Source organism: Gadus morhua, chromosome 4, assembly GCF_902167405.1.
Source record: "Gadus morhua chromosome 4, gadMor3.0, whole genome shotgun sequence".
NCBI lineage: Eukaryota > Metazoa > Chordata > Actinopteri > Gadiformes > Gadidae > Gadus > Gadus morhua.
Genome location: NC_044051.1, coordinates 28,300,251 through 28,328,229, shown reverse-complemented (window position 1 = coordinate 28,328,229; position 27,979 = coordinate 28,300,251). Strand labels below are relative to the sequence as shown.

General features: G+C 43.1%; 3 protein-coding genes across 3 annotated transcripts; 2 read left to right on the top strand and 1 right to left on the bottom strand.

Annotated features, from left to right (window-relative positions):
* Positions 1–1,231: 1,231 nt before the first annotated feature.
* Positions 1,232–3,595, bottom strand: LOC115542586 (uncharacterized). The gene is made up of 2 exons (XM_030354895.1): positions 2,240–3,595; positions 1,232–2,129 (listed from the first exon to the last, which is right to left on the bottom strand). The coding sequence occupies exons 1-2, from the start codon at positions 2,548–2,550 to the stop codon at positions 1,322–1,324; spliced, it is 1,119 nt and encodes a 372-aa protein (XP_030210755.1). The 5' UTR covers positions 2,551–3,595; the 3' UTR covers positions 1,232–1,321.
* Positions 3,596–4,037: 442 nt separating this feature from the next.
* LOC115541714 (uncharacterized) lies at positions 4,038–8,724 on the top strand. The gene is made up of 6 exons (XM_030353560.1): positions 4,038–4,340; positions 5,804–5,937; positions 6,094–6,305; positions 6,805–6,979; positions 8,441–8,623; positions 8,717–8,724. The coding sequence occupies exons 1-6, from the start codon at positions 4,240–4,242 to the stop codon at positions 8,722–8,724; spliced, it is 813 nt and encodes a 270-aa protein (XP_030209420.1). The 5' UTR covers positions 4,038–4,239.
* LOC115542587 (G2/M phase-specific E3 ubiquitin-protein ligase-like) lies at positions 7,051–10,585 on the top strand. Its single transcript, XM_030354896.1, has 5 exons — positions 7,051–7,145; positions 8,022–8,329; positions 8,441–9,026; positions 9,264–9,481; positions 10,177–10,585. Exons 3-5 carry the CDS (start codon positions 8,893–8,895, stop codon positions 10,425–10,427), a joined length of 603 nt encoding a protein of 200 aa, XP_030210756.1. The 5' UTR covers positions 7,051–7,145; positions 8,022–8,329; positions 8,441–8,892; the 3' UTR covers positions 10,428–10,585.
* Positions 10,586–27,979: the final 17,394 nt, after the last annotated feature.

The following is a 27,979-nucleotide window of genomic DNA, read 5'->3' as shown; positions in this document are numbered from 1 at the left end:
TTCAACCATGTAGGACTTTTCTAATTCCCCATTGTACTTTACAGAGATAGAGCACTTTGTTGCAGTCAGACATTTGTTTTTGTTTACCTTTAACATAGTGAGGCTGGAACACAATAGTTTGACCTGGCTTGGTGGAAAGCCCACTCACCACGTCAAGGTGCAGGTCATGAAAAAAGGTGTGTGTGTGTAATTCCCTATGCAGTGCTGTATTTACAGGTATGCCTAGGTTCACAAATCAAATAGTAAATATTTTTTTACTTCTTATTACCACAACAGGAACAGAACGCAGCCATTCAGCCAAGTCACTGAGAAGTCTGTCTTTAACATTTGGAAAATACAGTTCAACCATGTAGGACTTTTCTAATTCCCCATTGTACTTTACAGAGATAGAGCACTTTGTTGCAGTCAGACATTTGTTTTTGTTTACCTTTAACATAGTGAGGCTGGAACACAATAGTTTGACCTGGCTTGGTGGAAAGCCCACTCACCACGTCAAGGTGCAGGTCATGAAAAAAGGTGTGTGTGTGTAATTCCCTATGCAGTGCTGTATTTACAGGTATGCCTAGGTTCACAAATCAAATAGTAAATATTTTTTTACTTCTTATTACCACAACAGGAACAGAACGCAGCCATTCAGCCAAGTCACTGAGAAGTCTGTCTTTAACATTTGGAAAATACAGTTCAACCATGTAGGACTTTTCTAATTCCCCACTGTACTTTACAGAGATAGAGCACTTTGTTGCAGTCAGACATTTGTTTTTGTTTACCTTTAACATAGTGAGGCTGGAACACAATAGTTTGACCTGGCTTGGTGGAAAGCCCACTCATCACGTCAAGGTGCAGGTCATGAAAAAAGGTGTGTGTGTGTGTGTGTAATTCCCTATGCAGTGCTGTATTTACAGGTATGCCTAGGTTCACAAATCAAATAGTAAATATTTTTTTACTTCTTATTACCACAACAGGAACAGAACGCAGCCATTCAGCCAAGTCACTGAGAAGTCTGTCTTTAACATTTGGAAAATACAGTTCAACCATGTAGGACTTTTCTAATTCCCCACTGTACTTTACAGAGATAGAGCACTTTGTTGCAGTCAGACATTTGTCTTTGTTTACCATTAACATAGTGAGGCTGGAACACAATTTGACCTGGCTTGGTGGAAAGCCCACTCACCACGTCAAGGTGCAGGTCATGAGTGGGAAAATAGGTGTGTGTGTGTGTGTCTGTGGGGGCACTTCAAGCGTCCTTCCCTGTGTGTGTGTGTGTGTGGGGGCACTCAAAGCGTCCTTCCACGGGGGGGAACAATTACAATGAGACAGTGTCTCATTGTAATGCCAGAAGAGACACAACCTCACGGATGAGGTCCAGTCCAAGGTCTCCTCTAGGACCAGCAAGAGGGTCAAAGGTGCTGTTTAGCTGCTCCAAAACAGCATCCCCAATGAGGTACTGATTTGAAGGTACGGTGACCCTCTCAGGCCAGTGCACCTCTCCTGCACCAGCACCGCCCTCTCTTGCTGGGTCTTCCCCTTCTCCTTCCTCAGCAGCACCTCCTTCCTCCGCAGCACCTCCTTCCTCAGCAGCACCTCCTTCTCCACCAAATACGGAAAGCATTGCAGTAGTTGTCTGTCCCTGCTGTTCCAGGCAACCTCTGACGAACATCTGCAGTGGAGTAGCATGCCTTTCCGTCCTCAGTCCATGGTTATTCCACTGTTCAATGAAGCCGCAAAGGTCACGGTTAATCCGCGGGAGGTACACGTAGTGCAGTGCCGCCATGTGCATCTCGTTGTCGATGTCCACGATACCTTCGCTCTCCAGGAAGTTGAAGAGTTGATAGTACACGTTGGACATTCCTCGCCACAAATCCCCCCAGAGCCGTTCGATGCGCTGGTTGTGGGTGCTTCTCCCCCGGAGAGCACTACCTCTGTTTGACCCTCTAAAAAGGTTCATCATGAGGCAGACCGAGTTGTTCTCACCTCCGTGGTCAGTCCTGACCCTCGAAGGCACGCCATACTTCGCCACAGCACTCAGGAAGCTCTCCATCACCGTGCTGCTCCGGTTGTTGTCGGAGGCTCGGAGGAACACAACCAACCGGCTGTATCCATCGATGGCCCCATGGATAACAATCCTCCACCTGAAACAGTGAAAATATAATTTATATGAACAATACATAGCCTACGGAGACAAATTAACCACACCTTTAAAGCGAACACCAAAGTCTGGTATGCTAATGTTAATATCTACCTTATCAACTTGTGGTTGCCATCGATGTGCCACAAGGAGTTTGGGCCAGCAACTCTATATGCCCTTCTTTGCAGAGCCTGGGACATTGTTCGCGCTGCAGCTGCTGCAGGGTTCACCCTCAGCATGCTTGAACGCACTCTGCTCCTCTGAACATTAATTTGCTGCGCACGCAGCTGCGCCCTCACAGACTCTGGGCCGATGCGGTCATTCCCAGCCACTGTCTCCCTGATGAGGTCATCCAAGGCAGCATCTGAGCAGGTGGAAAATGTCCCAGCGCGCCTCAGGTTGAACTGCCTATAACATTTGCACATAGAGGTAATGTTAGACCTACGGTATTTCGATGTGCTTTTGCACCTTTAACCAGCCCTCCAGGATGATTACAACAATTGAGACAAGAGGGAACTGCCATTATTGAAACATACCTTAAACGACGGCTCAGTGTACGAACAGAGACACCCAGAATCTGTGCCATCTGTTTCCCAGTGAAACCACAGGTCCTCAAAAAACACAGTTGCTCCTGTGATATTTTTAACTGTGGGGGACCACGACCTCCGGTCCAAATGAGAGGTGCCTGGTAGCCTGAGAAATATAACAGATTGTTGATGTTTACTCACCTGGCTAGCTAGCTACACATGTTTTAAGTTGAAATTTAAAAAAGGGCTTAAGAACTTTTTAAGACGGAATAGTCAGAAAACAAACCATAAACTGAGTAATTTAGGCGTTGATTAATAATCCTATCAGCAGCCCCATGCAAGCATACCTTGTTGTCCCGGAGTGGTAGGCACAGATCTCCGAACTTCAGCTATAATCTCCCGAACATCTCGAATTATAAGATCAGCTGAGGAGATGTCAAGCAGCCTTCCCCGTGACCACACTAGGGTCCTCTCCATGGTTTCCAACCTGAAAGTTTGAAAGGTTTCGTGAAATTAGGAAAAAAATGGTAAGTGTGAAACTGTGAAGCTACCCCACACCTAGTGGTAAGGGCGCATTAATATCTGCCTGAGCGAATTAACACGCAAGCAAATATATATATATAGGGGAATTCAGAACACCCTTTTTTCGTTTTAGGGGGAACAGTAAAGTGGTGGGATCAGTGCAGATAAGCGACAGCATGGAGCTATTATGAGCGACAACTGTCACTAAACGACGCGAGTTTTGCATGGGCAGAATTATTTCATGAATTTTGGTTTGCAATGAACATAGAAAATAATAAACTGCTTGTCACAAAATAAGTTGTTAACATTCATTCTTGGAATCCTAAAGTTCCACCCACGCCAGAAGTGACTGGATAACGATACCCATCTAAGGAACGGTTACTTTATAACTTATTAGGCCCCGTCCACACAAAAAAAAAAAAACGGCCGTGACTTTTTCCAGAAACGCTCTGCTCCATAGGAATATAATATAAAATAAACGCTGGCAGATTAAAAAAAACGCTAGATGTGAACACGGCCTTTAGTGTGGAAGGAGTAGCCTTTAGGCTAAAATTTAAATTCTTGAGCAATGTCCTTTACATGTTGGCTGGAAAATTCCCAAAACCTACCTGGTCAATGTAGATTGGACGTCTACAGCATCTGTTTCAAGCAATCTCATACAGTCATTAAATGTGCTTTTGCACCGCATTATGAACTGTCTTCTAGACATTCTTGAAGAGTTCCACCTGTCAGTCCGATGTCTACGGCTTCAACTCACTCGACTCACGACTCAACTCACGAGAAATAAAATTGGAGCAACTCGTGGACCAATTAGAAGAGCTTATTTTGAGGGGGGGGGGGGCGGATGGTTGGCAACAACCTCACATTATGCATTATTTGAATTCAAATTCGCCAATAGGCTTGCAAGCCAGACCCATGTCAAGTTCATATTATTTGAATTCAAATGCGCCAATAGGCTGGCAAGCCAGACCCACGTCAAGATGTTGAAATTAAATTTACTGCCGCTAGGGGCGACTAACGTGTATAAATACGTTGCGATCTCGGCGGGAGTTTGAGTTGTTCAAAATGCACAGGCGACTCTCTGAAATCCGCAGACAGGTGAACGCAAACTTCGATCGAGCCATGGATCGCAGTACCGAGGAGGCCACAGACGGACTTGTGGATAGGTAATATATATAATAATGATAATACATTTAATTTAGAGGCGCCTTTCAAGACACCCAAGGTCACATATTTCATTTTGATAATAGCATCGCTGTTAACGCGCGCTAGTTGAGCTGATCGGTTGACAATTCCAAAATGCCTTGCATTCGTTTAATAAAGACTTGCTTTCACGGTGTAAACGTGTCATTACTAGTGTGAGAAAAAATTGACTTTAACTGTCGGGCAAGCTAGAACAAATATCAACCAAATATCATTACATTCAGAAATCTCAAAATGCTACACGCAGACAAATAGCCTACAGCAGTGGTTTTCAAACGGTGGGGCGCGCCAGAGTTCTTCAAGGGGGGCGCGACGTGAGAAAAAAATAAACCCGAAAAAAACCTGAAAGTCGATGATTCAAATCATCAGTCGTCGTACTTCAACGTCGCCTTGTCCGGGAAAACGTTTGCCCGCCAACGGTGCTACTTTGACAATTCATTCTCAACCATGGCCGACATAATCACCATTGCATGTCTTTACCTGTTGTGGAAGAGGGAGAGACTTCGGAGAACCCGATGCAGTCTATTCGTAATATTGCAATGACCCCGGAAGAGGCAGTAAATTAAATATTGGTTAGACAGCGATTTATTAGATACCTAATAAACCGTTGGAACGCACAAGACCGGTGTTGTGTCGAGATCTGTTTCCCCGTCGAGATGTGTTTCCCCTAGTCCCAGATAATGACTGTCAGGATGCGTTCCCCCTGTTCTAAATGGTCAAATTGAATGATTTAAGCCTGAAAATCACAGCACTTATCTCTTGTGGGGAAATAAGTCAGCAGTATGAATTTGAAAGATGTGTGAGCATCCTTTCCTATGGAACAGAGGGCCTTTTCGGGTAATTTCGGACGGGGGCGGGGACTAGGGGAAACACATCTCGACGGGGAAACACATCTCGACACAACACCGGTAACCATAGCAGCGCCGGTAAATAAACCCCGCTAAACCCAATCCCTACGAAAGCTCCCCGCGCTTTAGGCCGTGATATTATATATGTAAGGGATAATGTATAGAACGACGGTCATTATCGAGAAAATATCGATTGTGTTTGTGTATGTGTTTGCATATGCATGTGTGTGTGTTTAGGTATGCGTATATATATGTATATGCATCACCCATCTTGATGTTGGTTCTGTTTGTCTTGTTTTTGTCCTTATTTTAACTATAAGCGTCTAAATGCATTAGCACTTTGTAATTATTGTATTTATTGCATTGTTAATTTATCCTGTGTCCTTCAACTGCTGCTGGGCTGTTCTGCAACAAACAAATTTCTCCTACGGGAGATTAATAAAGTATTATCTTATCTTATCTTATCTTATACATATCCCGCAAATTACATTGACAAGTTACCGGACTTGCGGATTGATACTAAAAACGTTGTTAGAGGCAAAAAAAATAATTTGTTATCAAAATGAACACTTTCCTAGGTTTGCACTGTTTCGAAGGGAGGAAGGAGCAGGACCCGCACAAAGCAGCAGGAGGAGAAGACCACGGAGGACACAACTTTTGATAAAGGTCTCCGTCCTTAAGCAGGACATTGCGGTGTACCGCTGTACACAAGGTGAGCAGGGTTGAAGAAGACTTTCCCTGAAAAGAAAAGGGGACGTTTGTTTGATGATTTCATTATTGAACACGTGTACAATTATATTCTACCAAAGAAAGTAGCCACTGAGTATAGTACTACTACTACTAAATAATTGTTCTCATGTTTTTTTAGAAATCTTAGTCACCTGCACAGTGGTACTGCAGGACACAATGTCCCGCGAGGAGTTCCTGCACGCCCTCAGGGATAAAGTGCCGTACATGCCAGAGGCCTTCGACCTCTGCAGGCTCATTGGCCGTAGATTCATCGTTCTGGTCGATGTCTGCCCGAGAGACCTTCGGGGACGTGGCATGATGGGCCGGTCCAATCTGTACATCCGACCAAAGGTAGATGAACATTAACAAATAAGCACAACAGGTCAAATAAAATAAACATCGACCACTGTACCTGGCATTAACAATTTATTTTACAGGGTGCTGCGGCTGCCATTCCCTCAACCAATGAGGTCCGGCACCCTCTAAATGCACCGGTCTATGTTGACAGTATTCATGTTATAAACTGCTTCAAAACGGTTATTTTCACAATATAAGTGAATACTTTGACTGAGTACTCATTCAAGGTTTGTAGGTGTCTAAGAAGGAAGAGCAAATGTGGAAAAGATAACCACTCTTGCACTAGCAAGAATTTTTTTGAAAACATTAATTCCAAGTCTGTCGTCTGTTCATTGAGAAACTACTTTTTCAGGGTTACCATATAAGATCCCAGGCTCATCTTCAGCCAGCCAGTGGCCTGAAGTTGTTAGCTTTTGTAATAGGGCTTTATTTAGACCGAGCCAGTACAGAATATCTGCATAGGTAAAGAATACTGATGGTCTTCACTTTTCAGGTACCTCTGCCACCTGCTGGCCAACCCCAACCTGCCGGCCCAGAAACCCTGCACACCCTGCCCGGCCCTTCTCTACCTCCCAGCACTTCTCCACCTCCCAGCCGTTCTCCACCTCCCAGCCGTTCTCCACCTCCCAGCCGTTCTCCACCTGACAGCATTTCTCCACCTCCCAGCCGTTCTCCACCTCCCAGCCGTTCTCCACCTCCCAGCCGTTCTCCACCTGACAGCCCTTCTCCACCTCCCAGCCGTTCTCCACCTGACAGCCCTTCTCCACCTCCCAGCCGTTCTCCACCTTCCAGCCCTTCTCCACCTCCCAGCCCAATCCCATCTGCCAATAGTCTGTGAGTAGTGAACCGTGTTTCCCATTAATAACTTAGAGTCTGGTGCCCTGTCAGAATCCCAATTTTTCCCTCCATAATTTAAGAATAAACTGAAATTATCTTTAAACTTGTGACAGTATCAAAATAACTGCATCTTGCCCTGTTGCTTAAGCAAAGCTTATCCAAGTAGGGAAAATGTTTTAAATCAATCCCCCTTGCAATGAGCGTCAAGTCTTCCAACCGAAATCAATGGATTTACAAAATGCCAAATAAAACATGACAGAAACTGAATTTCGCTACCATACTTGATGAAAAAAAAGAAGATGAGGATGTCTGCATTGCCTTTGGAGAGTGTGGACTCTAAACTCTCCCCAGGCAATGCAGATATCCTGAGTTTAAAGTTGTAAATCCAGGGTTAGGGATTATTTACCATCAGTTAAAACGAAGGAATAATGCCTCATATTAAAAATAATAATAATATTGACTGTGCTTAAAGGAAGCAGGAATTTTACCAAATTGTTCACTTTATTTTGTTTTGTTTTTACACATTTGAAGATTCTACTTAAAGTCACATTTGTCTTGTTATCTTATTTGCTGTTGTTGATCCGAAAATGATCCGACCCGTGACTCAAAAACCAATGCACGATCCGAACCTTCCGTTTTGTGATCCGTTGCACCCCTAATTTTAAGTAGTGTTCTTTAATCCTGTCCTGGGGGACTGCTTATCCTGTACAATTTAACCCTCTCCCTGCATCTACACATCTGATAATCAGGGATTGCTAAAATGACTAACAGGATAAGTGGTACTCCAGGAGTGGTCTGAGAAACAATGCTGTAAGGCATATCTGGTGATATAGATTTTATTAAAACCTGAATTGTTATTCTTTGTTTTTCCAGACCTCTGGATGTGAAGGACATCCTTCTGCCACTGCAGGACCTGGTCTTGAGGATGGGTCAGGGAAGCCGGGTGAACTGCTTAAGAGGGGAGGAGTTTCAATGTGCAGCTAGGGCCTTCAACAGGTCGAGTTTTGACCCCTACGCAAAGTTGGATGTGGTGTTTGTGGATGGCGATGGGGTGGCAGAAGGCGCAGTGGATGAGGGGGGACCGACCAGAGAGTTCTGTACCCTCCTCATCCACCAAATACAGAATCATTTAGTATTCGAAGGTCCTGAGGGCAACAAAACCCTGGCCCTGAACAGTGTTGGTAAGCTTTGAATTTAATTTATGGTATTGGGCGTTGCAATTTTGAGTTTTTAACATGCATTTAAAATGAGCAACAAACTTTAATAACCTTGTGCTTTTCCCCTTATCACAGCATTGCAGAAAGGACAGTACAGGCTGGTGGGGCAGATGATTGCCGTCTGCCTGGTGCAGGGGCAGGTCTCTCCCAGATTTTTATCTGAGCGCCTCTACAGACAGGTGTGTAATCTGTCCCCTCTTCCTGCCACTTTGGAAGAGGTGACAGATTACAATTTGAGGACCAAGCTCCGAAAGGCAAGTAAATGGTTAATGTTAATTGAAACCACTTTTTGGATTTTTTTTTTTTTTGTCAGTGTTTTTGTGTCAAGATACTGTGTGGTGTGCTCTATAGTGTACTGATGTTGAATTTCAATATATGATTGATGCCATACAGATATGTCAATGCATTCTTCACTGTTAGAAGATAATTTGTGCCATGAAAGTGCTTAGAAATCCCAAATAATTATTGTTCCTAATGTATGATATTAGATTGCAGATGCCACACATGTGGAAGGTGCCAGGGAGGCTATGGAGGAGGCCACAGACGAGCTCTCCCTCATGGGCTCCTTCTCCTTTGTGAGGAGCCTCCCGCAGAGGGATGAGCTGCTGGGGGCAGCCCTCAACTTCCTCACAGAGGGCCGTATTTTGACTGCTCTGAATCAGTAAGTGGAGCTGGGAATTGACTATTTAATGGACTGAGACCTTTGTGTTGGAGTGAAAAGTTATCATGGGTTCCAAAATAATCTAAATTTCAATTAATTGAAAGGATTTCTTGTCTAATTGATTTTTATCTTCACATTATGTACAATGGAGTAGGCTAGAACAGGCTTCAGAGCAACAGACTTGGATATTCTATCACCTTATATTTTCTCTGATCTATTATCTCATTGATTTTAAAGATTCAAAGAAGGGTTGGAGACCTTCGGGATTCAAGCCCTTTTGAGGTTCCACCCTGAGGAGCTCAAGGGGGTCTTCATGGACACACCTGAGCCGCTGCTGGCCTCCCGGTTGGAGTCCACATTCAGCACGTCTTACCTGTCTGAGCCGGGCTCCAATCGGAGGAGGAAGGAGGCCAGGACCCTTGTATATTGGAGGGACTGGCTGATCGAGGTGGAGGGTAAGGAAGTGTTTCTATCTACAACCCTTATCTATCTAATTGTTCTTTGTTAATATATGCTTATTCTGAATTTGATGCCAGCAACACAATTCAAAACAGGGGACCACCAAAGACTAGGAAAGCTGTAGAATGCTCAAAAAACAACAATGTTCAACTGTTTCAACATTAGTAACTGGTAACAGGTGATATTATCATGAATGGATATAAAAGGGGCATCCCGTAGAAGTTAAGTCTTCACAAACAATAATTGGTCACAATACACAAAGGAAAAATACAATACTGTTTACAGCTCTGCATGAATGAACAAATGCACACATGAAAAATATTTACTATTTGATTTGTGAACCTAGGCATACCTGTAAATACAGCACTGCATAGGGAATTATAGTGAACCAATGCCTAGATTGTGACAGAACCAGCATAACACATTTTATTTATTTTTTTGAAAGAATGACACATTGATTTATTAGTGCACACTTAGGGTAAAACAAGGACTTTTGAACATTTCTATTGTGATCTGAGAAATGCAACACAAACCAACATAAAACAACCTACATTTCTCATTGCTGAGATTAATAAAGTATATATTATCTTAACTAAGGACGACGAAAGATTGGCACATGTCAGGCAGTGTAAAATTCCTGTTAATGTTCACATGCGGTCGTTCCTACAAGTTATCTCTTATGTAATAACAGATGGAGATACGAGTCTCACCCTGGGGGCGGTTTTGGCATTTGCCACAGGCCTTCAAAGAATTCCTGCCGTGGGTTTTCCCATCGGACCCCGGCTTGAATTCCTCCATGAGGAAGATGGACCGGCCCTTTTCCCCACGGCCAATACGTGTTCCCTGGTCCTCAGGCTACCGGTTTATCCGGAGTACACTGGATTTAAGGAGGCCATGGAGGAAGGAATAACCTCCGGTGGGAGTACCTTCGGCGTGGCCTAATTTGGTGCCCAACCCCGTGGAAGGACGCTTGAAGCGCCCCACACACACACAGGGAAGGACGCTTGGAGTGCCCCCACACACACACACACACACACACACACACAGGGAAGGACGCTTGGAGTGCCCCCACACACACACACAGGGAAGGACGCTTTGAGTGCCCCCACACACACACACACACACACACACACAGGGAAGGACGCTTGGAGTGCCCCCACACACACACACACACAGGGAAGGACGCTTGGAGTGCCCCCCCACACACACACAGGGAAGGACGCTTGGAGTGCCCCCACACACACACACACACACACAGGGAAGGACGCTTGGAGTGCCCCCACACACACACACAGGGAAGGACGCTTGGAGTGCCCCCCCCCACACACACACACACACACAGGGAAGGACGCTTGAAGTGCCCCCACAGACACACACACACACACCTATTTTCCCACTCATGACCTGCACCTTGACGTGGTGAGTGGGCTTTCCACCAAGCCAGGTCAAATTGTGTTCCAGCCTCACTATGTTAATGGTAAACAAAAACAAATGTCTGACTGCAACAAAGTGCTCTATCTCTGTAAAGTACAGTGGGGAATTAGAAAAGTCCTACATGGTTGAACTGTATTTTCCAAATGTTAAAGACAGACTTCTCAGTGACTTGGCTGAATGGCTGCGTTCTGTTCCTGTTGTGGTAATAAGAAGTAAAAAAATATTTACTATTTGATTTGTGAACCTAGGCATACCTGTAAATACAGCACTGCATAGGGAATTACACACACACACACACACCTTTTTTCATGACCTGCACCTTGACGTGATGAGTGGGCTTTCCACCAAGCCAGGTCAAACTATTGTGTTCCAGCCTCACTATGTTAAAGGTAAACAAAAACAAATGTCTGACTGCAACAAAGTGCTCTATCTCTGTAAAGTACAGTGGGGAATTAGAAAAGTCCTACATGGTTGAACTGTATTTTCCAAATGTTAAAGACAGACTTCTCAGTGACTTGGCTGAATGGCTGCGTTCTGTTCCTGTTGTGGTAATAAGAAGTAAAAAAATATTTACTATTTGATTTGTGAACCTAGGCATACCTGTAAATACAGCACTGCATAGGGAATTACACACACACACCTTTTTTCATGACCTGCACCTTGACGTGGTGAGTGGGCTTTCCACCAAGCCAGGTCAAACTATTGTGTTCCAGCCTCACTATGTTAAAGGTAAACAAAAACAAATGTCTGACTGCAACAAAGTGCTCTATCTCTGTAAAGTACAATGGGGAATTAGAAAAGTCCTACATGGTTGAACTGTATTTTCCAAATGTTAAAGACAGACTTCTCAGTGACTTGGCTGAATGGCTGCGTTCTGTTCCTGTTGTGGTAATAAGAAGTAAAAAAATATTTACTATTTGATTTGTGAACCTAGGCATACCTGTAAATACAGCACTGCATAGGGAATTACACACACACACCTTTTTTCATGACCTGCACCTTGACGTGGTGAGTGGGCTTTCCACCAAGCCAGGTCAAACTATTGTGTTCCAGCCTCACTATGTTAAAGGTAAACAAAAACAAATGTCTGACTGCAACAAAGTGCTCTATCTCTGTAAAGTACAATGGGGAATTAGAAAAGTCCTACATGGTTGAACTGTATTTTCCAAATGTTAAAGACAGACTTCTCAGTGACTTGGTTGAATTCATTGGCTTGGCTGCGTTCTGTTCCTGTTGTGGTAATAAGAAGTAGAGCCCCCCCATCTTCATCTGCCTGGAAGCTGCCTTCTCCGGGTAAAATTCGTCCTGAATGGGCTTCCTTCCAATCGGGCTCTGCTCCTCACATTAAGCATAGCCCATCTTTACCCAAGACGCAGATGTTTTATTCACTGTTATCCCTCAATAACGTTTATTTGATGTGTTGTTAATCATGTATGACTAATGCTGCCCTACTGTGTGAAAGGTGTGAAACGTTGGGATAGCTTATGGTCATGATGCTTACGTTGAGAAATATGTAGTAGGCCTACTGCTTAGAAATGAATTTTTATGAAGCTTGTTTATATGCTATTTCCCATGATGATAAATTAACATTTCATTGCTGTGAGTTGTGAAGATTATACAAATAAATAGTAAATGTGCTGAATCAGAATACTCATTTCCCATGATGATATATTAACATTGCATTGCTGCAAGATTTGTGAAGATTATAAAAATACATTTTAAATCCGCTGAATCAGAATATTCTATTAAAACTTTAGTGATGGATTGTAAATGCCCTTACCGAAGTACTGTACAATAAGTGCAATTTGGAGGTACACTTGTATTTCACTTGAGTATTTAATTAAACCGACTTATCTCCAGATGTTTGCAATAAACTGGAGGATGACGGGAGAAAATCCTGAAAAATAAATGATTGAAGAGCCCCCCATGATCCGCTCGGAAAGTCATAGTCACGCTGATTACAGGTGTTTTTAAAATGCGTATACGGCTCTCACATGACAGCCACGCAACGGACACATCATCTTGCATCATTTGATTTATTGCTGTATAGTTAAACCAGCAAACCATCGCAAGGAAATGTAACAAAGCTGTAGCTGAAAGATTCATCCACAAACATCAGAATAGAAAAACACTGGCAGGGACCATTTCAGCGCATAATGACTACTGCTGCCTATGCGTGTGGCAGTAATGCAATTCTGCTGAATTATTTGGAGGACTTATAGCCTACTTGTAGTGAAGTATTTTTAACAGTGCGGAATCTACAGCTGGTCACTTTCACTGGCTAAGCAAAATTAATCACGAACAGTTGAACCTCTGAATTGATCCTGAAAGCCTATATGTCCTAGAATAATTCATTTGTATTCCGTTTTAGGCCATCTCACTAAAGGTCACTTAGATTTAGCCTATTCAAGCTCACCAAGTCCAGTATTCAGAATTCAAAGCATTTATTCACAAATACGTTCCATTTTTTTGACAAGCGGAGCCGAGAGTCCGGTGCAAACTATGCAAATTAGCCATGTGCACCAAACAGAAGATAGACGCAATGTATAGAACTGATTGTTGTGCATTATTGTGGATATGTAGGCTGGTTAGTTGTGGTTGTTTGTGGTCTTAGTGAAACAGCCTTGCCTTGGAGTTGGAGAAGTTGGAGTGATTGTGTGAATGTGCGAGAGAGATCGCACCTGCCGTGGTGATGTTGGGCTTGTTGTGGGCTTTTATGTGATCGATGATGTATCTGTCTGATCGTATTAGCTGTAGATGGATGGTTAAATAATGTCACAAGATCGGTCCTACTGCATGTTCTTCTGAGTGCGCAAGAACGGTGCCAATTATTGTCGTGTTTGCATTGTAATGCACAACTTTGCCCCTCCCTGTTATAAAATAAGGTGCATCCCAACAACTTCAGCCAATGCAGGCTCCTATTGCTTTACCAGTGTGCTTAATGTGTGCTTAATGTGTGTGTGTGTGTGTGTGTGTGTGTGTGTGTGTGTGTGTGTGTGTGTGTGTGTGTGTGTGTGTGTGTGTGTGTGTGTGTGTGTGTGTGTGTGTGTGTGTGTGTGTGTGTGTGTGTGTGTGTCTGCGTGTGTCTGCGTGTGTGTGTCTGCGTGTTGTCATGTAGGCTATAGATATAGATCGATTGTCTTGGCTTGCTTGCATCCATGAAATATTGTAATGTTATGGCCGAGCTGGCTACTGCATATCGCGAACAATCTGGGGATGAGGGCATCCCCGAATAATGATGGGTATTTCGCACACTGCCATCTCAATATATAGCCTAACATATACAAATATATCACTGTACTAGACACAAATATATTTTCCACTAGCTAGTGGTGGTCATTACATTGTAGTGAAACTAGTAAAGACAACACAGCCTTATGTTACGGCGAAACATGGAGGCACTGACTGCCGCTCTAGTTTCGACAATGCGTTACTTTAGTCTGGTCTTTCTCTTCACTGATTGGTTAGACAGCCTTCAAACTTAGTGGTCAAGCAAAGAAGGGGAGGGGCTCGTTCTGCATACCTAATAGCCGGAGTGAATAACTAATAGCCGGAGTGAATGACTAATAGCCGCGGCTATTAGTCATTCAAAACCGTACGGAATCCGTACGGAATCCGTACGGAAACCGTACGGAAACCGTACGGAAACCGTACGGAAACCGTACGGATTCCGTACGGATTCCGTACGGAATTCTTGCAAAACCGTACGGAATCCGTACGGAATCCGTACGGAAACCGTACGGTTTCCGTACGGTTTTGCACTTTTACCGCGCCAATCTAGGTCCGGATTGTGGCCTTCTTGGCTTTCCATAGGCTCTGGCAGGCTGACCGACTAGGTCGCGACCATAAAAGCGTCGCGACCCTTTTGGCGGCAAATAGGTCGCAACCAACCAGAGGTATGGCTTAATGAGCGACCTGTGGCAGCCAGCCATTGTCACCATGGCTGCTACCACAACCAAAAGCCTATGTTATCAGTTAACATCTCATTGAACAGAATAAATATAGGCTACGTGCGTCAGTGTAATAAAAACGTGCATGCAATAATATATAGCTTAGATATTGATCGACCAATATGCCTTTTTATAATATAAAAATAAATAGGCCTTTTGGTCTATCCATCTATAATTTATTTTAAATTAACTTTGTAATACAGTGATGCGTATGAATTTGTATTGATTATATTGTAGCCTATAGCCTTTTCTTTTTTAAATGTCAAAGACTAATGAAATATCCCATGAAGCAAATTATAGTGTAATATAGTTCTATAAAAAGTGTAACGGTGTCTATCATAAAAGCCACAGTGGTGTCATTGATTATAAGTGTAACGATGTTTCCCTTGTTAGCCACAGTGGTGTAATTGGTAGCGATGCTAGGTTAATAATCAAGGGTTCGTGGGTTCGAATTTTTCACAATCAGATTTTTGCTCTTTTAGTCAAACTTATTGACGCTGGCTATGGCTGGCTGCCACAGGTCGCTCATTCAGCCATACCTCTGGTTGGTTGCGACCTATTTGACGCCAAAAGGGTCGCGACGCTTTTATGGTCGCGACCTGGTCGGTCAGCCTGCCAGAGCTAGTGCCAGCGACCAGCGGCAGTTGCCAGCGGCAGCCAGCCAACCGACCCAGCCAGCGTCGCAGCCCGTCATTACGTCGTATAATTATCATAACATTGTACTAAATCCTGCTAAAATGTTGAAATGAAAGAGGCCGATTGCGTCAATAAGTTTGACTAAAAGAGCAAAAATCTATCTGACTGTGAATAAATTCGTACCCACATCCCCTTGATTACTAACCTAGCATCGCGACGCTACCACTTACACCACTGTGGCTAACATGATGAACATCGTTACACTTATCAACAGGTACACCACTGTGACTTCTATGATAGACACGTTACACTTTTTATAGAACTATATTACACTATAATTTGCTTCATAGGATATTTTATTAGTCTTTGACATTTAAAAAAGAAAAGGCTATACAATATAATCAATACAAATTCATACGCATCACTGTATTACAAAGTTAATTTAAAATTAATTATAGATGGATAGACCAAAAGGCCTATTTATTTTTATATTATAAAAAGGCATATTGGTCTATCAATATCTAAGCTAGGCTATATATTTATGTACGTTTTTATTACACTGACGCACGTAGCCCATATTTATTCTGTTCAATGAGATGTTAACTGATAACATAGGCTTTTGGTTGTGGTAGCAGCCATGGTGACAATGGCTGGCTGCCACAGGTCGCTCATTCAGCCATACCTCTGGTTGGTTGCGACCTATTTGCCGCCAAAAGGGTCGCGACGCTTTTATGGTCGCGACCTAGTCGGTCAGCCTGCCAGAGCCAGTGGCAGCCAGCGCGGCCGGCAAGTGGCAGCCAGCGCGGCCGGTGTTGTGTCGAGATCTGTTTCCCCGTCGAGATGTGTTTCCCCTAGTCCCCGCCCCCGTCCGAAATTACCCGAAGAGCGAAGGAAGCGCGCGTACACAAAAAGCTCGCCCACGAGCTGCTGTGCTCGTACCACAGAGGCACTTTGGAGAGAGCTAAGGTTCATTCTATTCATTCATGTCAGATACTGTTCCCCCTCTGTTCCATAGGAAAGGAGGCTCACACATCTTTCAAATTCACACTGCTGACTTCTTTCCCCACAACAGATAAGTCCTGTGATTTTCAGGCTGATATCACACAATTTGACCATTTAGAACAGGGGGAACGCATCCTGACAGTAATATTCCAAGCTGTCAGGATGCGTTCCCCCTGTTCTAAATGGTCAAATTGAATGATATCAGCCTGAAAATCACAGGACTTATCTGTTGTGGGGAAATAAGTCAGCAGTAAGAATTTCAAAGATGTGTGAGCCTCCTTTCCTATGGAACAGAGGGGGAACAGTATCTGACAATATTATGAATGAGCACACTTCCTTCCAAAAGTCCATAACATTCAAAATGAAAAGTCTCTCACAAAAATAATATTTTTTATTGATAGAAATCTACAATACAACATCTTCAGATAAAACTCGCAAAAGAAAGTCAGCTTTGAACCTTAGCTCTCTCCAAAGTGCCTCTGTGGTACGAGCACAGCAGCTCCTGGGCGAGCTTTTTGTGTACGCGCGCTTCCTTCGCTCTTCGGGTCATTTCGGACGGGGGCGGGGACTAGGGGAAACACATCTCGACGGGGAAACACATCTCGACACAACACCGGCAAGTGGCAGCCAGCGCGGACAGTGGCAGCCAGCGCGGACAGTATGGAAAGCCAAGAAGGCCACAATCCGGACCTAGATTGGCGCGGTAAAAGTGCAAAACCGTACGGTTTGGCAAGAATTCCGTACGGTTTCCGTACGGTTTCCGTACGGATTCCGTACGGATTCCGTACGGTTTTGAATGACTAATAGCCGCGGCTAATAGTCATTCACTCCGGCTATTAGTTATTCACTCCGGCTATTAGGTATGCAGAACGAGCCCCTCCCCTTCTTTGCTTGACCACTAAGTTTGAAGGCTGTCTAACCAATCAGTGAAGAGAAAGACCAGACTAAAGTAACGCATTGTCGAAACTAGAGCTGCAGTGCCTCCATGTTTCGCCGTAACATAAGGCTGTGTTGTCTTTACTAGTTTCACTACAATGTAATGACCACCACTAGCTAGTGGAAAATATATTTGTGTCTAGTACAGTGATATATTTGTTAGGCTATATATTGAGATGGCAGTCCCTCATCCCCAGATTGTTCGCGATATGTAGTAGCCAGCTCGGCCATAACATTACAATTTCATGGATGCAAGCAAGCCAAGACAATCGATCTATATCTATAGCCTACATGACAACACGCACACACACACACACACACACACACACACACACACACACACACACACACACACACACACACACACACACACACACACACACACACACACGCACACACATATTAAGCACACTGGTAAAGCAATAGGAGCCTGCATTGGCTAAAGTTGTTGGGATGCACCTTATTTTATAACAGGGAGGGGCAAAGTTGTGCATTACAATGCAAACACGACAATAATTGGCACCGTTCTTGCGCACTCAGAAGAACATGAACTGAATAAATGCCAGGTATATAGCATATCGGAGACGGGTACACAATCAGTGCATTTGCAAATGAGAGCCTGCAGTAGGTCCGATCTTGTGACATTATTTAACCATCCATCTACAGCTAATACGATCAGACAGATACATCATTGATCACATAAAAGCCCACAACAAGCCCAACATCACCACGGCAGGTGCGCTCTCTCACGCACATTCACACAATCACTCCGACTTCTCCAACTCCAAGGCAAGGCTGTTACACTAAGACCACAAACAACCACAACTAACCAGCCTACATATCCACAATAATGCACAACAATCAGTTCTATACATTGCGTCTATCTTCTGTTTGGCGCACATGGCTAATTTGCATAGTTTGCACCGGACTGTCGGCTCCGCTTGTCAAAAAAATAGAACGTATTTGTGAATAAATGCTTTGAATTCGCTAAAATGGTCCCTGCCAGTGTTTTTCTATTCTGATGTTTGTGGATGAATCTTTCAGCTACAGCTTTGTTACATTTCCTTGCGATGGTTTGCTAGTTTAACTATACAGCAATAAATCAAATGATGTAAGATGATGTGATTTTAAAAACATCAGCGTGAGTCACGCTGATTACAGGTGTTTTTAAAATGCGTATACGGCTCTCACATGACAGCCACGCAACGGACACATCATCTTACATCATTTGATTTATTGCTGTATAGTTAAACTAGCAAACCATCGCAAGGAAATGTAACAAAGCTGTAGCTGAAAGATTCATCCACAAACATCAGAATAGAAAAACACTGGCAGGGACCATTTTAGCGCATAATGACTACTGCTGACAACACCCGATCCCGAACAGTTGAACCTCTGAATTGATCCTGAAAGCCTATATGTCCTAGAATAATTCATTTGTATTCCATTTTAGGCCATCTCACTAAAGGTCACTTAAATGTAGCCTATTCAAGCTCACCGAGTCCAGTATTCAGAATTCAAAGCATTTATTCACAAATACGTTCTATTTTTTTGACAAGCGGAGCCGACAGTCCGGTGCAAACTATGCAAATTAGCCATGTGCACCAAACAGAAGATAGACGCAATGTATAGAACTGATTGTTGTGCATTATTGTGGATATGTAGGCTGGTTAGTTGTGGTTGTTTGTGGTCTTAGTGTAACAGCCTTGCCTTGGAGTTGGAGAAGTTGGAGTGATTGTGTGAATGTGCGTGAGAGAGCGCACCTGCCGTGGTGATGTTGGGCTTGTTGTGGGCTTTTATGTGATCAATGATGTATCTGTCTGATCGTATTAGCTGTAGATGGATGGTTAAATAATGTCACAAGATCGGTCCTACTGCAGGCTCTCATTTGCAAATGCACTGATTGTGTACCCGTCTCCGATATACCTGGCATTTATTCAGTTCATGTTCTTCTGAGTGCGCAAGAACGGTGCCAATTATTGTCGTGTTTGCATTGTAATGCACAACTTTGCCCCTCCCTGTTATAAAATAAGGTGCATCCCAACAACTTTAGCCAATGCAGGCTCCTATTGCTTTACCAGTGTGCTTAATGTGTGTGTGTGTGTGTGTGTGTGTGTGTGTGTGTGTGTGTGTGTGTGTGTGTGTGTGTGTGTGTGTGTGTGTGTGTGTGTGTGTGTGTGTGTGTGTGCGCGTGTTGTCATGTAGGCTATAGATATAGATCGATTGTCTTGGCTTGCTTGCATCCATGAAATATTGTAATGTTATGGCCGAGCTGGCTACTGCATATCGCGAACAATCTGGGGATGAGGGACTGCCATCTCAATATATAGCCTAACATATACAAATATATCACTGTACTAGACACAAATATATCTTCCACTAGCTAGTGGTGGTCATTACATTGTAGTGAAACTAGTAAAGACAACACAGTCTTATGTTACGGCGAAACATGGAGGCACTGCAGCTCTAGTTTCGACAATGCGTTACTTTAGTCTGGTCTTTCTCTTCACTGATTGGTTAGACAACCTTCAAACTTAGTGGTCAAGCAAAGAAGGGGAGGGGCTCGTTCTGCATACCTAATAGCCGGAGCGAATAACTAATAGCCGGAGTGAATGACTAATAGCCGCGGCTATTAGTCATTCAAAACCGTACCGAATCCGTACGGATTCCGTACGGAATTCTTGCCAAACCGTACGGAAACCGTACGGATTCCGTACGGTTTTGCACTTTTACCGCGCCAATCTAGGTCCGGATTGTGGCCTTCTTGGCTTTCCATAGATACCAGCCAGCATCGCAGCCCGTCATATAATTATCATACCATACCATCGTACTAAATCATACAAAAATGTTAAATGAAAGAGGCCGATTGCGTCAATAAGTTTGACTAAAAGAGCAAAAATGAATCAGTCCGTGGAGAGAATAGAACACCGGCCTTCAGGATCAATAACTTAGCGTCACTACCACTTGTACCACAGCTTGCGCCACTGTAGCATTGATTTCAAACTATTCCTGTTATATTAAAGTATAGCCTATCGCTCTATAACGAAGAACTTTGTGCATAATATACCTTATTAGGCTCAATGACATTTAAGAAAACAAATATATAGGCTATATAAGATATAAAATAAAATTAAATAAATTATTTGAATACGCCCCAAATTACAACTTATGTATTTTATTGATACTGATAGACCAACGATTTCATCATTTTAAACTGTACGTTAATATAAAAATATTAAAACTATTAGCAATAAAGAGCTGTAGGTAGCTTTCGCCAGAGAGCATGGCTTTCTGGTACTTCAACTGTCGCAAAAAACCCGTTAATAACATGCAAATTAACTGATTAAGGACCGCCCATAGACTTTGAGCGACCAAGCCAGACGAGAAAACGGCAGCCAGACGAGCGACCAACACAGCGACCAATGCGACCTACGTCGCGACCAATGCGACCTAGGTCGCGACGCACGTCGTTGGCCACTCGAAGAGCTCGGCCCTACTGGATATTAGCGCAGCACCACATGAGCAAGTCACACGGAGATCAATATCAGACAGACAGGGGGCATTGAATAATTTGATAACCACAACGGCTTTATTACACTGTTTCATACGCCTATATCTAATTGAATCTTAGAATATGCACATTACCCCGCAAATAGGCAGGCACGCGCTGCGCACATGCCTGCCTCATTCCCAGTCAACTGAATTACAGCCAGTGTAACGCGGCTCATGGTTTAAAATAAGCCAGTGGCATGGCAACATGTGAAATTGCCATTTAGATAGAGTTGGATGTAACGAATGGGTTATAAACGTGACGTTTTGGGGTAGCCTGTAACTTAGTTTCTGATTGCCGTTAACTTGAAACTCGCCAGATGAATGGGCTCCGCCTTGTTCCCCAAACATTCTCTGGAAGTTCAGCGGACATAAACGCGGGTCTGGCGATAAATAAAAGTACCCTTGACATGATTCCCCTTGGTCAAGTGAAAAATGGTCGATGAAATGTGCAGTTAATGAGCTCTAAGTGAATACAATAGCGTGAGTTTTATTGTGGTATGATTCTGAAAGCCATAACTTCACTCAGTCCATATCCATAGCCTATCCAATTAAAGTTGTAAATAGTCCTTTTGGTTTATCCGTAATAAATGGGCTTGTCATCCCGACGTCATGTGTTTGGGAGCTGCACAAGGGAATTCTGTGGTTGTGTTTCGGCGTTTGACAATTTTGGGAACAAAAAAAAACAACTTAGATTTTTAAACTTTTGTAGTCTTTGGGATAGAGTTAGCCAAGTTGATCAGTCTATTCTTTTCTGTGTTAAATCGTCAAATTAAGGGGTTTTCAATTTGTTCTTTTTTAAATGGTTCATTTTGACCCCTGTTAATTTAGATATAGCCCTTTTTATCGAAATATGTTCACCTTTATAGGAGAGGCTAGAGAGGATGAGAGAGAAGAAGAACAGGCTACCAAACAGGATGAGAGAGAGGAAGAACAGGCTACCAAAGAGGATGAGAGAGAGGAAGAACAGGCTACCAGTGAGATAGAGGAAGAACAGGCTACCAGTGAGAGAGAAGGGGAGGAGAGTGAAGGGAGAGAGAGAGAGAAAGAAACAGTGATTCAGGAGGAGTGGATCCATCCCCCAGAGTAGAGGAAGAGTCAGAGGTTTTTTTTTGGGGGGGGGGGGGGGGGGGGGCCCATTGAGAGAATTTTGTCCCGGGCCCAGCCAAACCTGTCAGCGGCCCTGCCTAGGCACACCAGGTGCATAAAGTCCAGCACAAATTGGGTCACCAAGCCTACATCTAGGTGTTGTAATGGACTGTCGCCCTCTTTGTGATGTTCCTGGTTGACTTTTGTGGCAAAACTGTCATCGGTTCTGAGAACCGCATCTGTTTCGGAGTAATTTAGGCGTTGGTTCGCCCATGAGCCCTCTTGCATGCACCTTTCGCAGCCGTAATAGGAATTGTGTGCTTTTATGTTTTTTAGAAATGCCCTTGCCGGTGCATCACAGACAAAACAGGAAATTTCGATTTTGATTTTCTTTGACTGAAACTCCAAGCCATCAGATGCAAGCTTCCCCATCTCTGCCACAAAGTCAGAGAGGTACTCGCTTGCATCGGTTGGCTTGGAGTATCCACAATATAAACCAATTAGAAATGGGGATCTAATGGGGTCCTCTTCAATTAGTGCAAGAATTGGCCAAAATTGCTGGCTGCTGCTTTTAAAAAGGGGCAGGCCATCCACATTTATTTGTAGTTTTAGTGTTTGGTTTTTAGCTAAGTCCTGTTCTTGCATTCGGCCCAAGATCCCTTTTGCCACACCAAAATAGTGCATGTTCCCCCCAGCTTTTGGTACTATCTCCGCATAAGTAGGGGTTGACAGGAGAGTGCCGCCGTCTTTTGGCAGTTTGGAATCTGGGAAGTGCTTGCGAAGCACGGAGAGCAGGCTGGAAATGTGGGAAATTGGTGTATTTGTTGTGATTGCCCATTCCTTGAGCTCATGTCTTAAGTTCCTTTGAAAACTGCCCCCCTCCTCTGAATCTGAGCCACTGCTAGAGCTCGACAAATCATTGAACTCCTAGTCATCCTCGCCAGAGGAGGCGCTCTCCTCTGATGCCATTACCCAATCCCCATCTCCGCTTTCAATTGCGTCGTCGTTGTCTATTTCGGTGTAAGCTGGGACACTTGGTGGTGTATCTAATGTGTCTGCGCCAGCGGCCAGGTTAAAGTGAGTGGGCCCGCTAGCATGAAGCGCTGCCAACGCAGCATCCGTTCCTCTTTTAACATGCCTTCGCAGCGACCTCTTTGATAAAAATATTTTACTCTCTGCCATTTTTTGTAATTTTGCTGTCGTAAGAGGTAGGCTATAATTGAATTATTTTGTAGTGGCTAGACGGTAACCCGGCTGGCGGCTAGCTAGCTGGCTGGCGGCTAGCTACAGTTGTTAGCGAATTTGTGTACAACATTACGACTAGCGCTAGCAATTTAACCGGTACTTTGTCAAACGGGTGGGGTTTGCCTTACCTTGGCTAAGTGAACCGGTTTACTTGTTTGTTTGTTTTGGTATTGAATGCCGTGTTTACTGGACGATGTGAAGTTGTGGGCATCAAATTTGGTTGTTGGCAGGCAGCTGACGGTTATTTTTTGTTGTTATATGGTCGCGAGCTTTGTTGGCAGGCAGCTGACGGTTATTTTTTGATGTTATATGGTCGCGAGCTTATTGCTGTTATTGTTGCATATCATATCAGTTTGGACCAGTTTCTCTAAAAAGAAAACATGCTACATCAGGGGTCCTGTACTGATGAAGCAATATTGTAAGCAAAGCAATAAAGTAGTGTTATCCGGGTAGCACCAGTGCTATCTTGTACTCATTTCCCTAATATGTGGTTTATCCCCCCCTGGTTTATCTGTCTCTATTCCCCCAATCCCTTAACCTCCCCATCTACCAATACTTTTCAGTTCCCATCTCTCAGACTTACCTGATCCTCCATCCAAACTCTGATGTTGGAATCCATCAGAGTTCCATCAGCAAAAGATCTCGTCTGGCTCAGCTGTTTGAAGCGCATCTACCTAAATGTGTCATTGTAAGGTGGTCTCCCTCTCTCCCTCCCTCCCTTCCCTCCCTCCCTCCCTCCCTTATCACTCCTAGGCACACCAGGTGCAAAGTGCAGCACAAATTGGGTCACCAAGCCTACATCTCGGTGTTGTAATGGACTGTCCGCTTTTAAAGCCTAAGGGGAGAAAAGTGACCTGGGGGCATATCCCTTTAAGCGGTAAAACAAGTTATCCTTCAAGCAATCACCCTTGCGGAGGTACCTTCCCTTACACCCAAAGTCCTTTTCTGTACATAGTTTCTCATTTATTTATTTTGTTTGTTCAGTCAAATTGCAATGGTAAGATTCCTCTTTTAACGTGCCTTCGCAGCGACCGCTCTGATACAATTATTTTACTGTCAGCCATTTTTTTTATTTTGCTGTCTGTCGTAAGAGGTTGTAGGCTATATTTGATTTATTTTGTAGCGGCTAGAACGGTAACCCGGCTTGCGGAGGTACCTTCCCTTACACCCAAACTCCTTTTCTGTACATAGTTTCTCATTTATTTATTTTGTCTGTTCAGTCAAATTGCAATGGTAAGATTGTATTTATATATTGCATTTCATTTTCATCAGTTGTTTGCACTGACATACACATGACAATTAAAACTTACGTTGTATAATTTTATACATCAGTGTTTTGCCTTTTTTTCTTGCTAATGAAACATCTTAGCCTGCAGTGAGCAGGGTCGATCAATCGTTGTGTTTCAATGGGGTTCTTTGCTCTTTATTCCACTGTTCCCAACCAGGTCAAATGCAATCTCTCCATATAAGCCATTAACCTCACCATTTAAATCCATACGAAAACACCTGAGATTAATGCTTGGGGGGAAAGGGTCCCATTGTGAAGAGGGCCAACAAAGGTGTTTATAATTCTTTTGACAATTATGTATCAATTTTTGTATCAATTTGTTAAATTAAAATCGTTAGTTTGGTTTTGCAGGTAAGTGAACAGCCTGACTGCTTTGAGCCCTCAAACTTCAGCTACACTGTTGTGATGGTGGTTTCTGTTCTACTGTAGCATACAATAGGCCTACATAAAGAAGGCATTAAAAACAAAGGTGTTGGGGGGGGGGGGGGGGGGGGGGGGGGGTCTTGCATCATGTGTGCTCAACATACAGCATGCTATTGCTGAAATGGCTGTTTTTTTTGGGGGGGGGGGGGCAGCACGCTGTACCTATTGGGTTTTCCATATTTAAGATTTTAAGATCAATTGCTCCATGTTCTCCATGAAAATAATAATCTCAGCATTATTTACCATCTACTTTAAGGTAAAACACAAATAAAATATTTTTTTATATGCAGCTATATAAATTCAGGCGTTAAGGGGTTAACTTGCACGTCTGCCTAAATGAAAGGGAAAGGGGAAAATCTTCTTTTTCAGATGAAAATGTATAACATTTCTGAAAAGTAAAAAAAAACTACAATGGTACAGCTCAAACGGGCAGTCATGGGTAAGCGGTTAGGGTGTCAGACTTGTATCCCAGAGGCATAAATGCAATTTCGTTGTGTGCAGTGTTCACTTGTGTGCTGTGGAGTGCTGTGTCACAATGACAATGGGAGTTGGAGTTTCCCAATGGGCTTTTTTTTTTTTTTACATGTTGTGACTGTCTGAGTTTGTGATTTGAGTCTTTGTTCTATTGTGTCTCGTATTCATATACATGTTTTGACTGTCTGAGTTTGTGATGTGAGTCTATGGTCTTGTATATACATGTTTCATGTATTCATATGTTTTTTACATGTTGTGACTGTCTGAGTTTGTGATGTGAGTCTTTGGTCTCGTATTTATATGCATGTTTCATGTATTTATGTTTTTTACATGTTGTGACTGTCTGAGTTTGTGATGTGAGTCTTTGTTCTATTGTGTCTCGTATTCATATACATGTTTTGACTGTCTGAGTTTGTGATGTGAGTCTATGGTCTTGTATATACATGTTTCATGTATTCATATGTTTTTTACATGTTGTGACTGTCTGAGTTTGTGATGTGAGTCTTTGGTCTCGTATTTATATGCATGTTTCATGTATTTATGTTTTTTACATGTTGTGACTGTCTGAGTTTGTGATGTGAGTCTTTGTTCTATGTTCCCACTCTTGGCCTGCACCTTGACCTGGTGAGTGGGCTTTAAACTAAGCCAGGCCTTTTATATTTTTTCGTTTGTTATTCACAGTTCACTATCTTATTAATGATACAAAGCCTTAATTAAACCCCTTCTCTTCTGTTTGCAGAAAATGGAAACTTCAGAGTATATTTTATCTTAAGTTAGATCATCTTTTTTTGTTTCCTCATCAGATCCCAGTCCATCATGCTCCTCTACTTGTCTGCCGTGCCACCATCATGCCTCATGCATCACCTCTCAGCGCCTACCCAGCTGCATCTTATTCCATTTCGAAAAAGCGAGCATCTCACCAAGCAAAGTTTTGCTAATGCCTGCTCAAGTTATTTAAATACTTCATTCTATGGATATCTGAAAATATTTACAGATGGTTCTAAAGATCCCAAAGGACAATGTGGTATTGGCATATATATTCCAGAATTTGAAAAAGGATATGGATATAGAGTGGGTGACTTTATCAGTATACTCAATCGAGATGGCCACAATAATAACCGCTCTTAGATGGGTTGTAGATACTAAGTTTTATAACAAATAATTCAATACGTGAAGATTTGGTCATAGAGGTAAAGCATCTTCTTTTAAATATTATAAGCCTTGGTTTAGTTATTCAGTTCTGTTGGATTCCAGCCCACCATGGAATATATGGCAATGAAATTGCTGATAAATTAGCTAAAAGATACTAACCTAATTAGAAGAATTTAACCTTAAGTATATATATTTTTTATTTTTATTTATTCATTTCTTTTGTTAGTTTGTTTTATTTTGTTTATTTTGTTTCGTTAGTTTGGTTTTTTCTTTGAATTTATTTGTATGATTTAAAGTATGATTTGCCAACGTCCTTGTCCTTGTCAACGTCCTTGTCACAAACTCCTGTGTAGTAGTCCAGTAGGTCGCGGTATATGGGGAAAAACTATTATCCGCCACTAAACTAGAAGAAGAAGATCTCTGCATCCGGTACGTCACGGACTAGGTCACGTGTCCTGGCCACATACCGCGGAAGCAAATCGCTCCTGTATGTTACCATGCGCCACTGAGCAGTTTGCTTAGGAATGAATGGGCGGCCATTTTCCAGTCCGTGGTCCATCCTTTATTATGTCCATGCAGTAGAGGGTGAGGGAGAAAAAAAACTCTCGTGGGACTTCCTTGCAAGCTGACTAGCTGATGACAGAGTTACGGATTACCGAGCTGCACTTCACAAAATAAACGTGTAAACTAAGTCTTAAAACATGAATCATAATCGATTAATACGATTTAAAGCATTTATATTGATTATTGGTGAAGCCAAAGCGATTCATTCTATTTATTTATTTTAGCAGATCGATTATGGTATGCAACTTTTTTAGCCAAAATTACATTAAGTATGCAGGTTGAGAGTTATGCTGATGGTTCTGCATCCATTTCTGGGTCGATTGGTGGGTGTGTCATTTACCCATGTCGCCTCTCCAGTGAAAAAGCGCATATGCAACTTCATCTGCTCGGACCGGGACAATCCGGATGTGACGTAACGGAAGTATCCTCGAAAATGTAGTCAGATTGTAGTTTCGAAAATGCTTTACGGCACAGAAACACACCCAAACATGGCACCGGCTAGATTTAAACCGCCAGTTTCGAGGCAATTGTTGCATTCATCATGGATCAATCGACTACGTACGGCCACACCAACCGCGTTATAACGCGCCTAACCTGACGCTTGATCATTGTGTGTCACAAAAATGGTTCAACGCGCCCAACGCGCCTGTGGCTGCGCTAGAGTCCGAAGTAGGAAACCCAAACGCCGCCGTGTTTGGGTGCATGATAGAGTTTAGATCGGGTTAGATTAAATAATCTCGGATATAAATAAC

What these genes read in the sequence shown, in the direction of transcription:
- LOC115542587 (XM_030354896.1), top strand. Translation starts at nt 8,893, where the DNA reads ATGGAGGAGGCCACAGACGAGCTCTCCCTCATGGGCTCCTTCTCCTTT. An exon ending in ATTTTGACTGCTCTGAATCA is followed by an intron (nt 9,027 to 9,263) that starts GTAAGTGGAGCT and finishes TTGATTTTAAAG; the next exon opens with ATTCAAAGAAGGGTTGGAGA. An exon ending in CTGGCTGATCGAGGTGGAGG is followed by an intron (nt 9,482 to 10,176) that starts GTAAGGAAGTGT and finishes ATGTAATAACAG; the next exon opens with ATGGAGATACGAGTCTCACC.
- LOC115541714 (XM_030353560.1), top strand. Translation starts at nt 4,240, where the DNA reads ATGCACAGGCGACTCTCTGAAATCCGCAGACAGGTGAACGCAAACTTC. An exon ending in GGTGTACCGCTGTACACAAG is followed by an intron (nt 5,938 to 6,093) that starts GTGAGCAGGGTT and finishes ATGTTTTTTTAG; the next exon opens with AAATCTTAGTCACCTGCACA. An exon ending in ATCTGTACATCCGACCAAAG is followed by an intron (nt 6,306 to 6,804) that starts GTAGATGAACAT and finishes TTCACTTTTCAG; the next exon opens with GTACCTCTGCCACCTGCTGG.
- LOC115542586 (XM_030354895.1), bottom strand. Translation starts at nt 2,550, where the DNA reads ATGTGCAAATGTTATAGGCAGTTCAACCTGAGGCGCGCTGGGACATTT. An exon ending in GGCAACCACAAGTTGATAAG is followed by an intron (nt 2,130 to 2,239) that starts GTAGATATTAAC and finishes TCACTGTTTCAG; the next exon opens with GTGGAGGATTGTTATCCATG.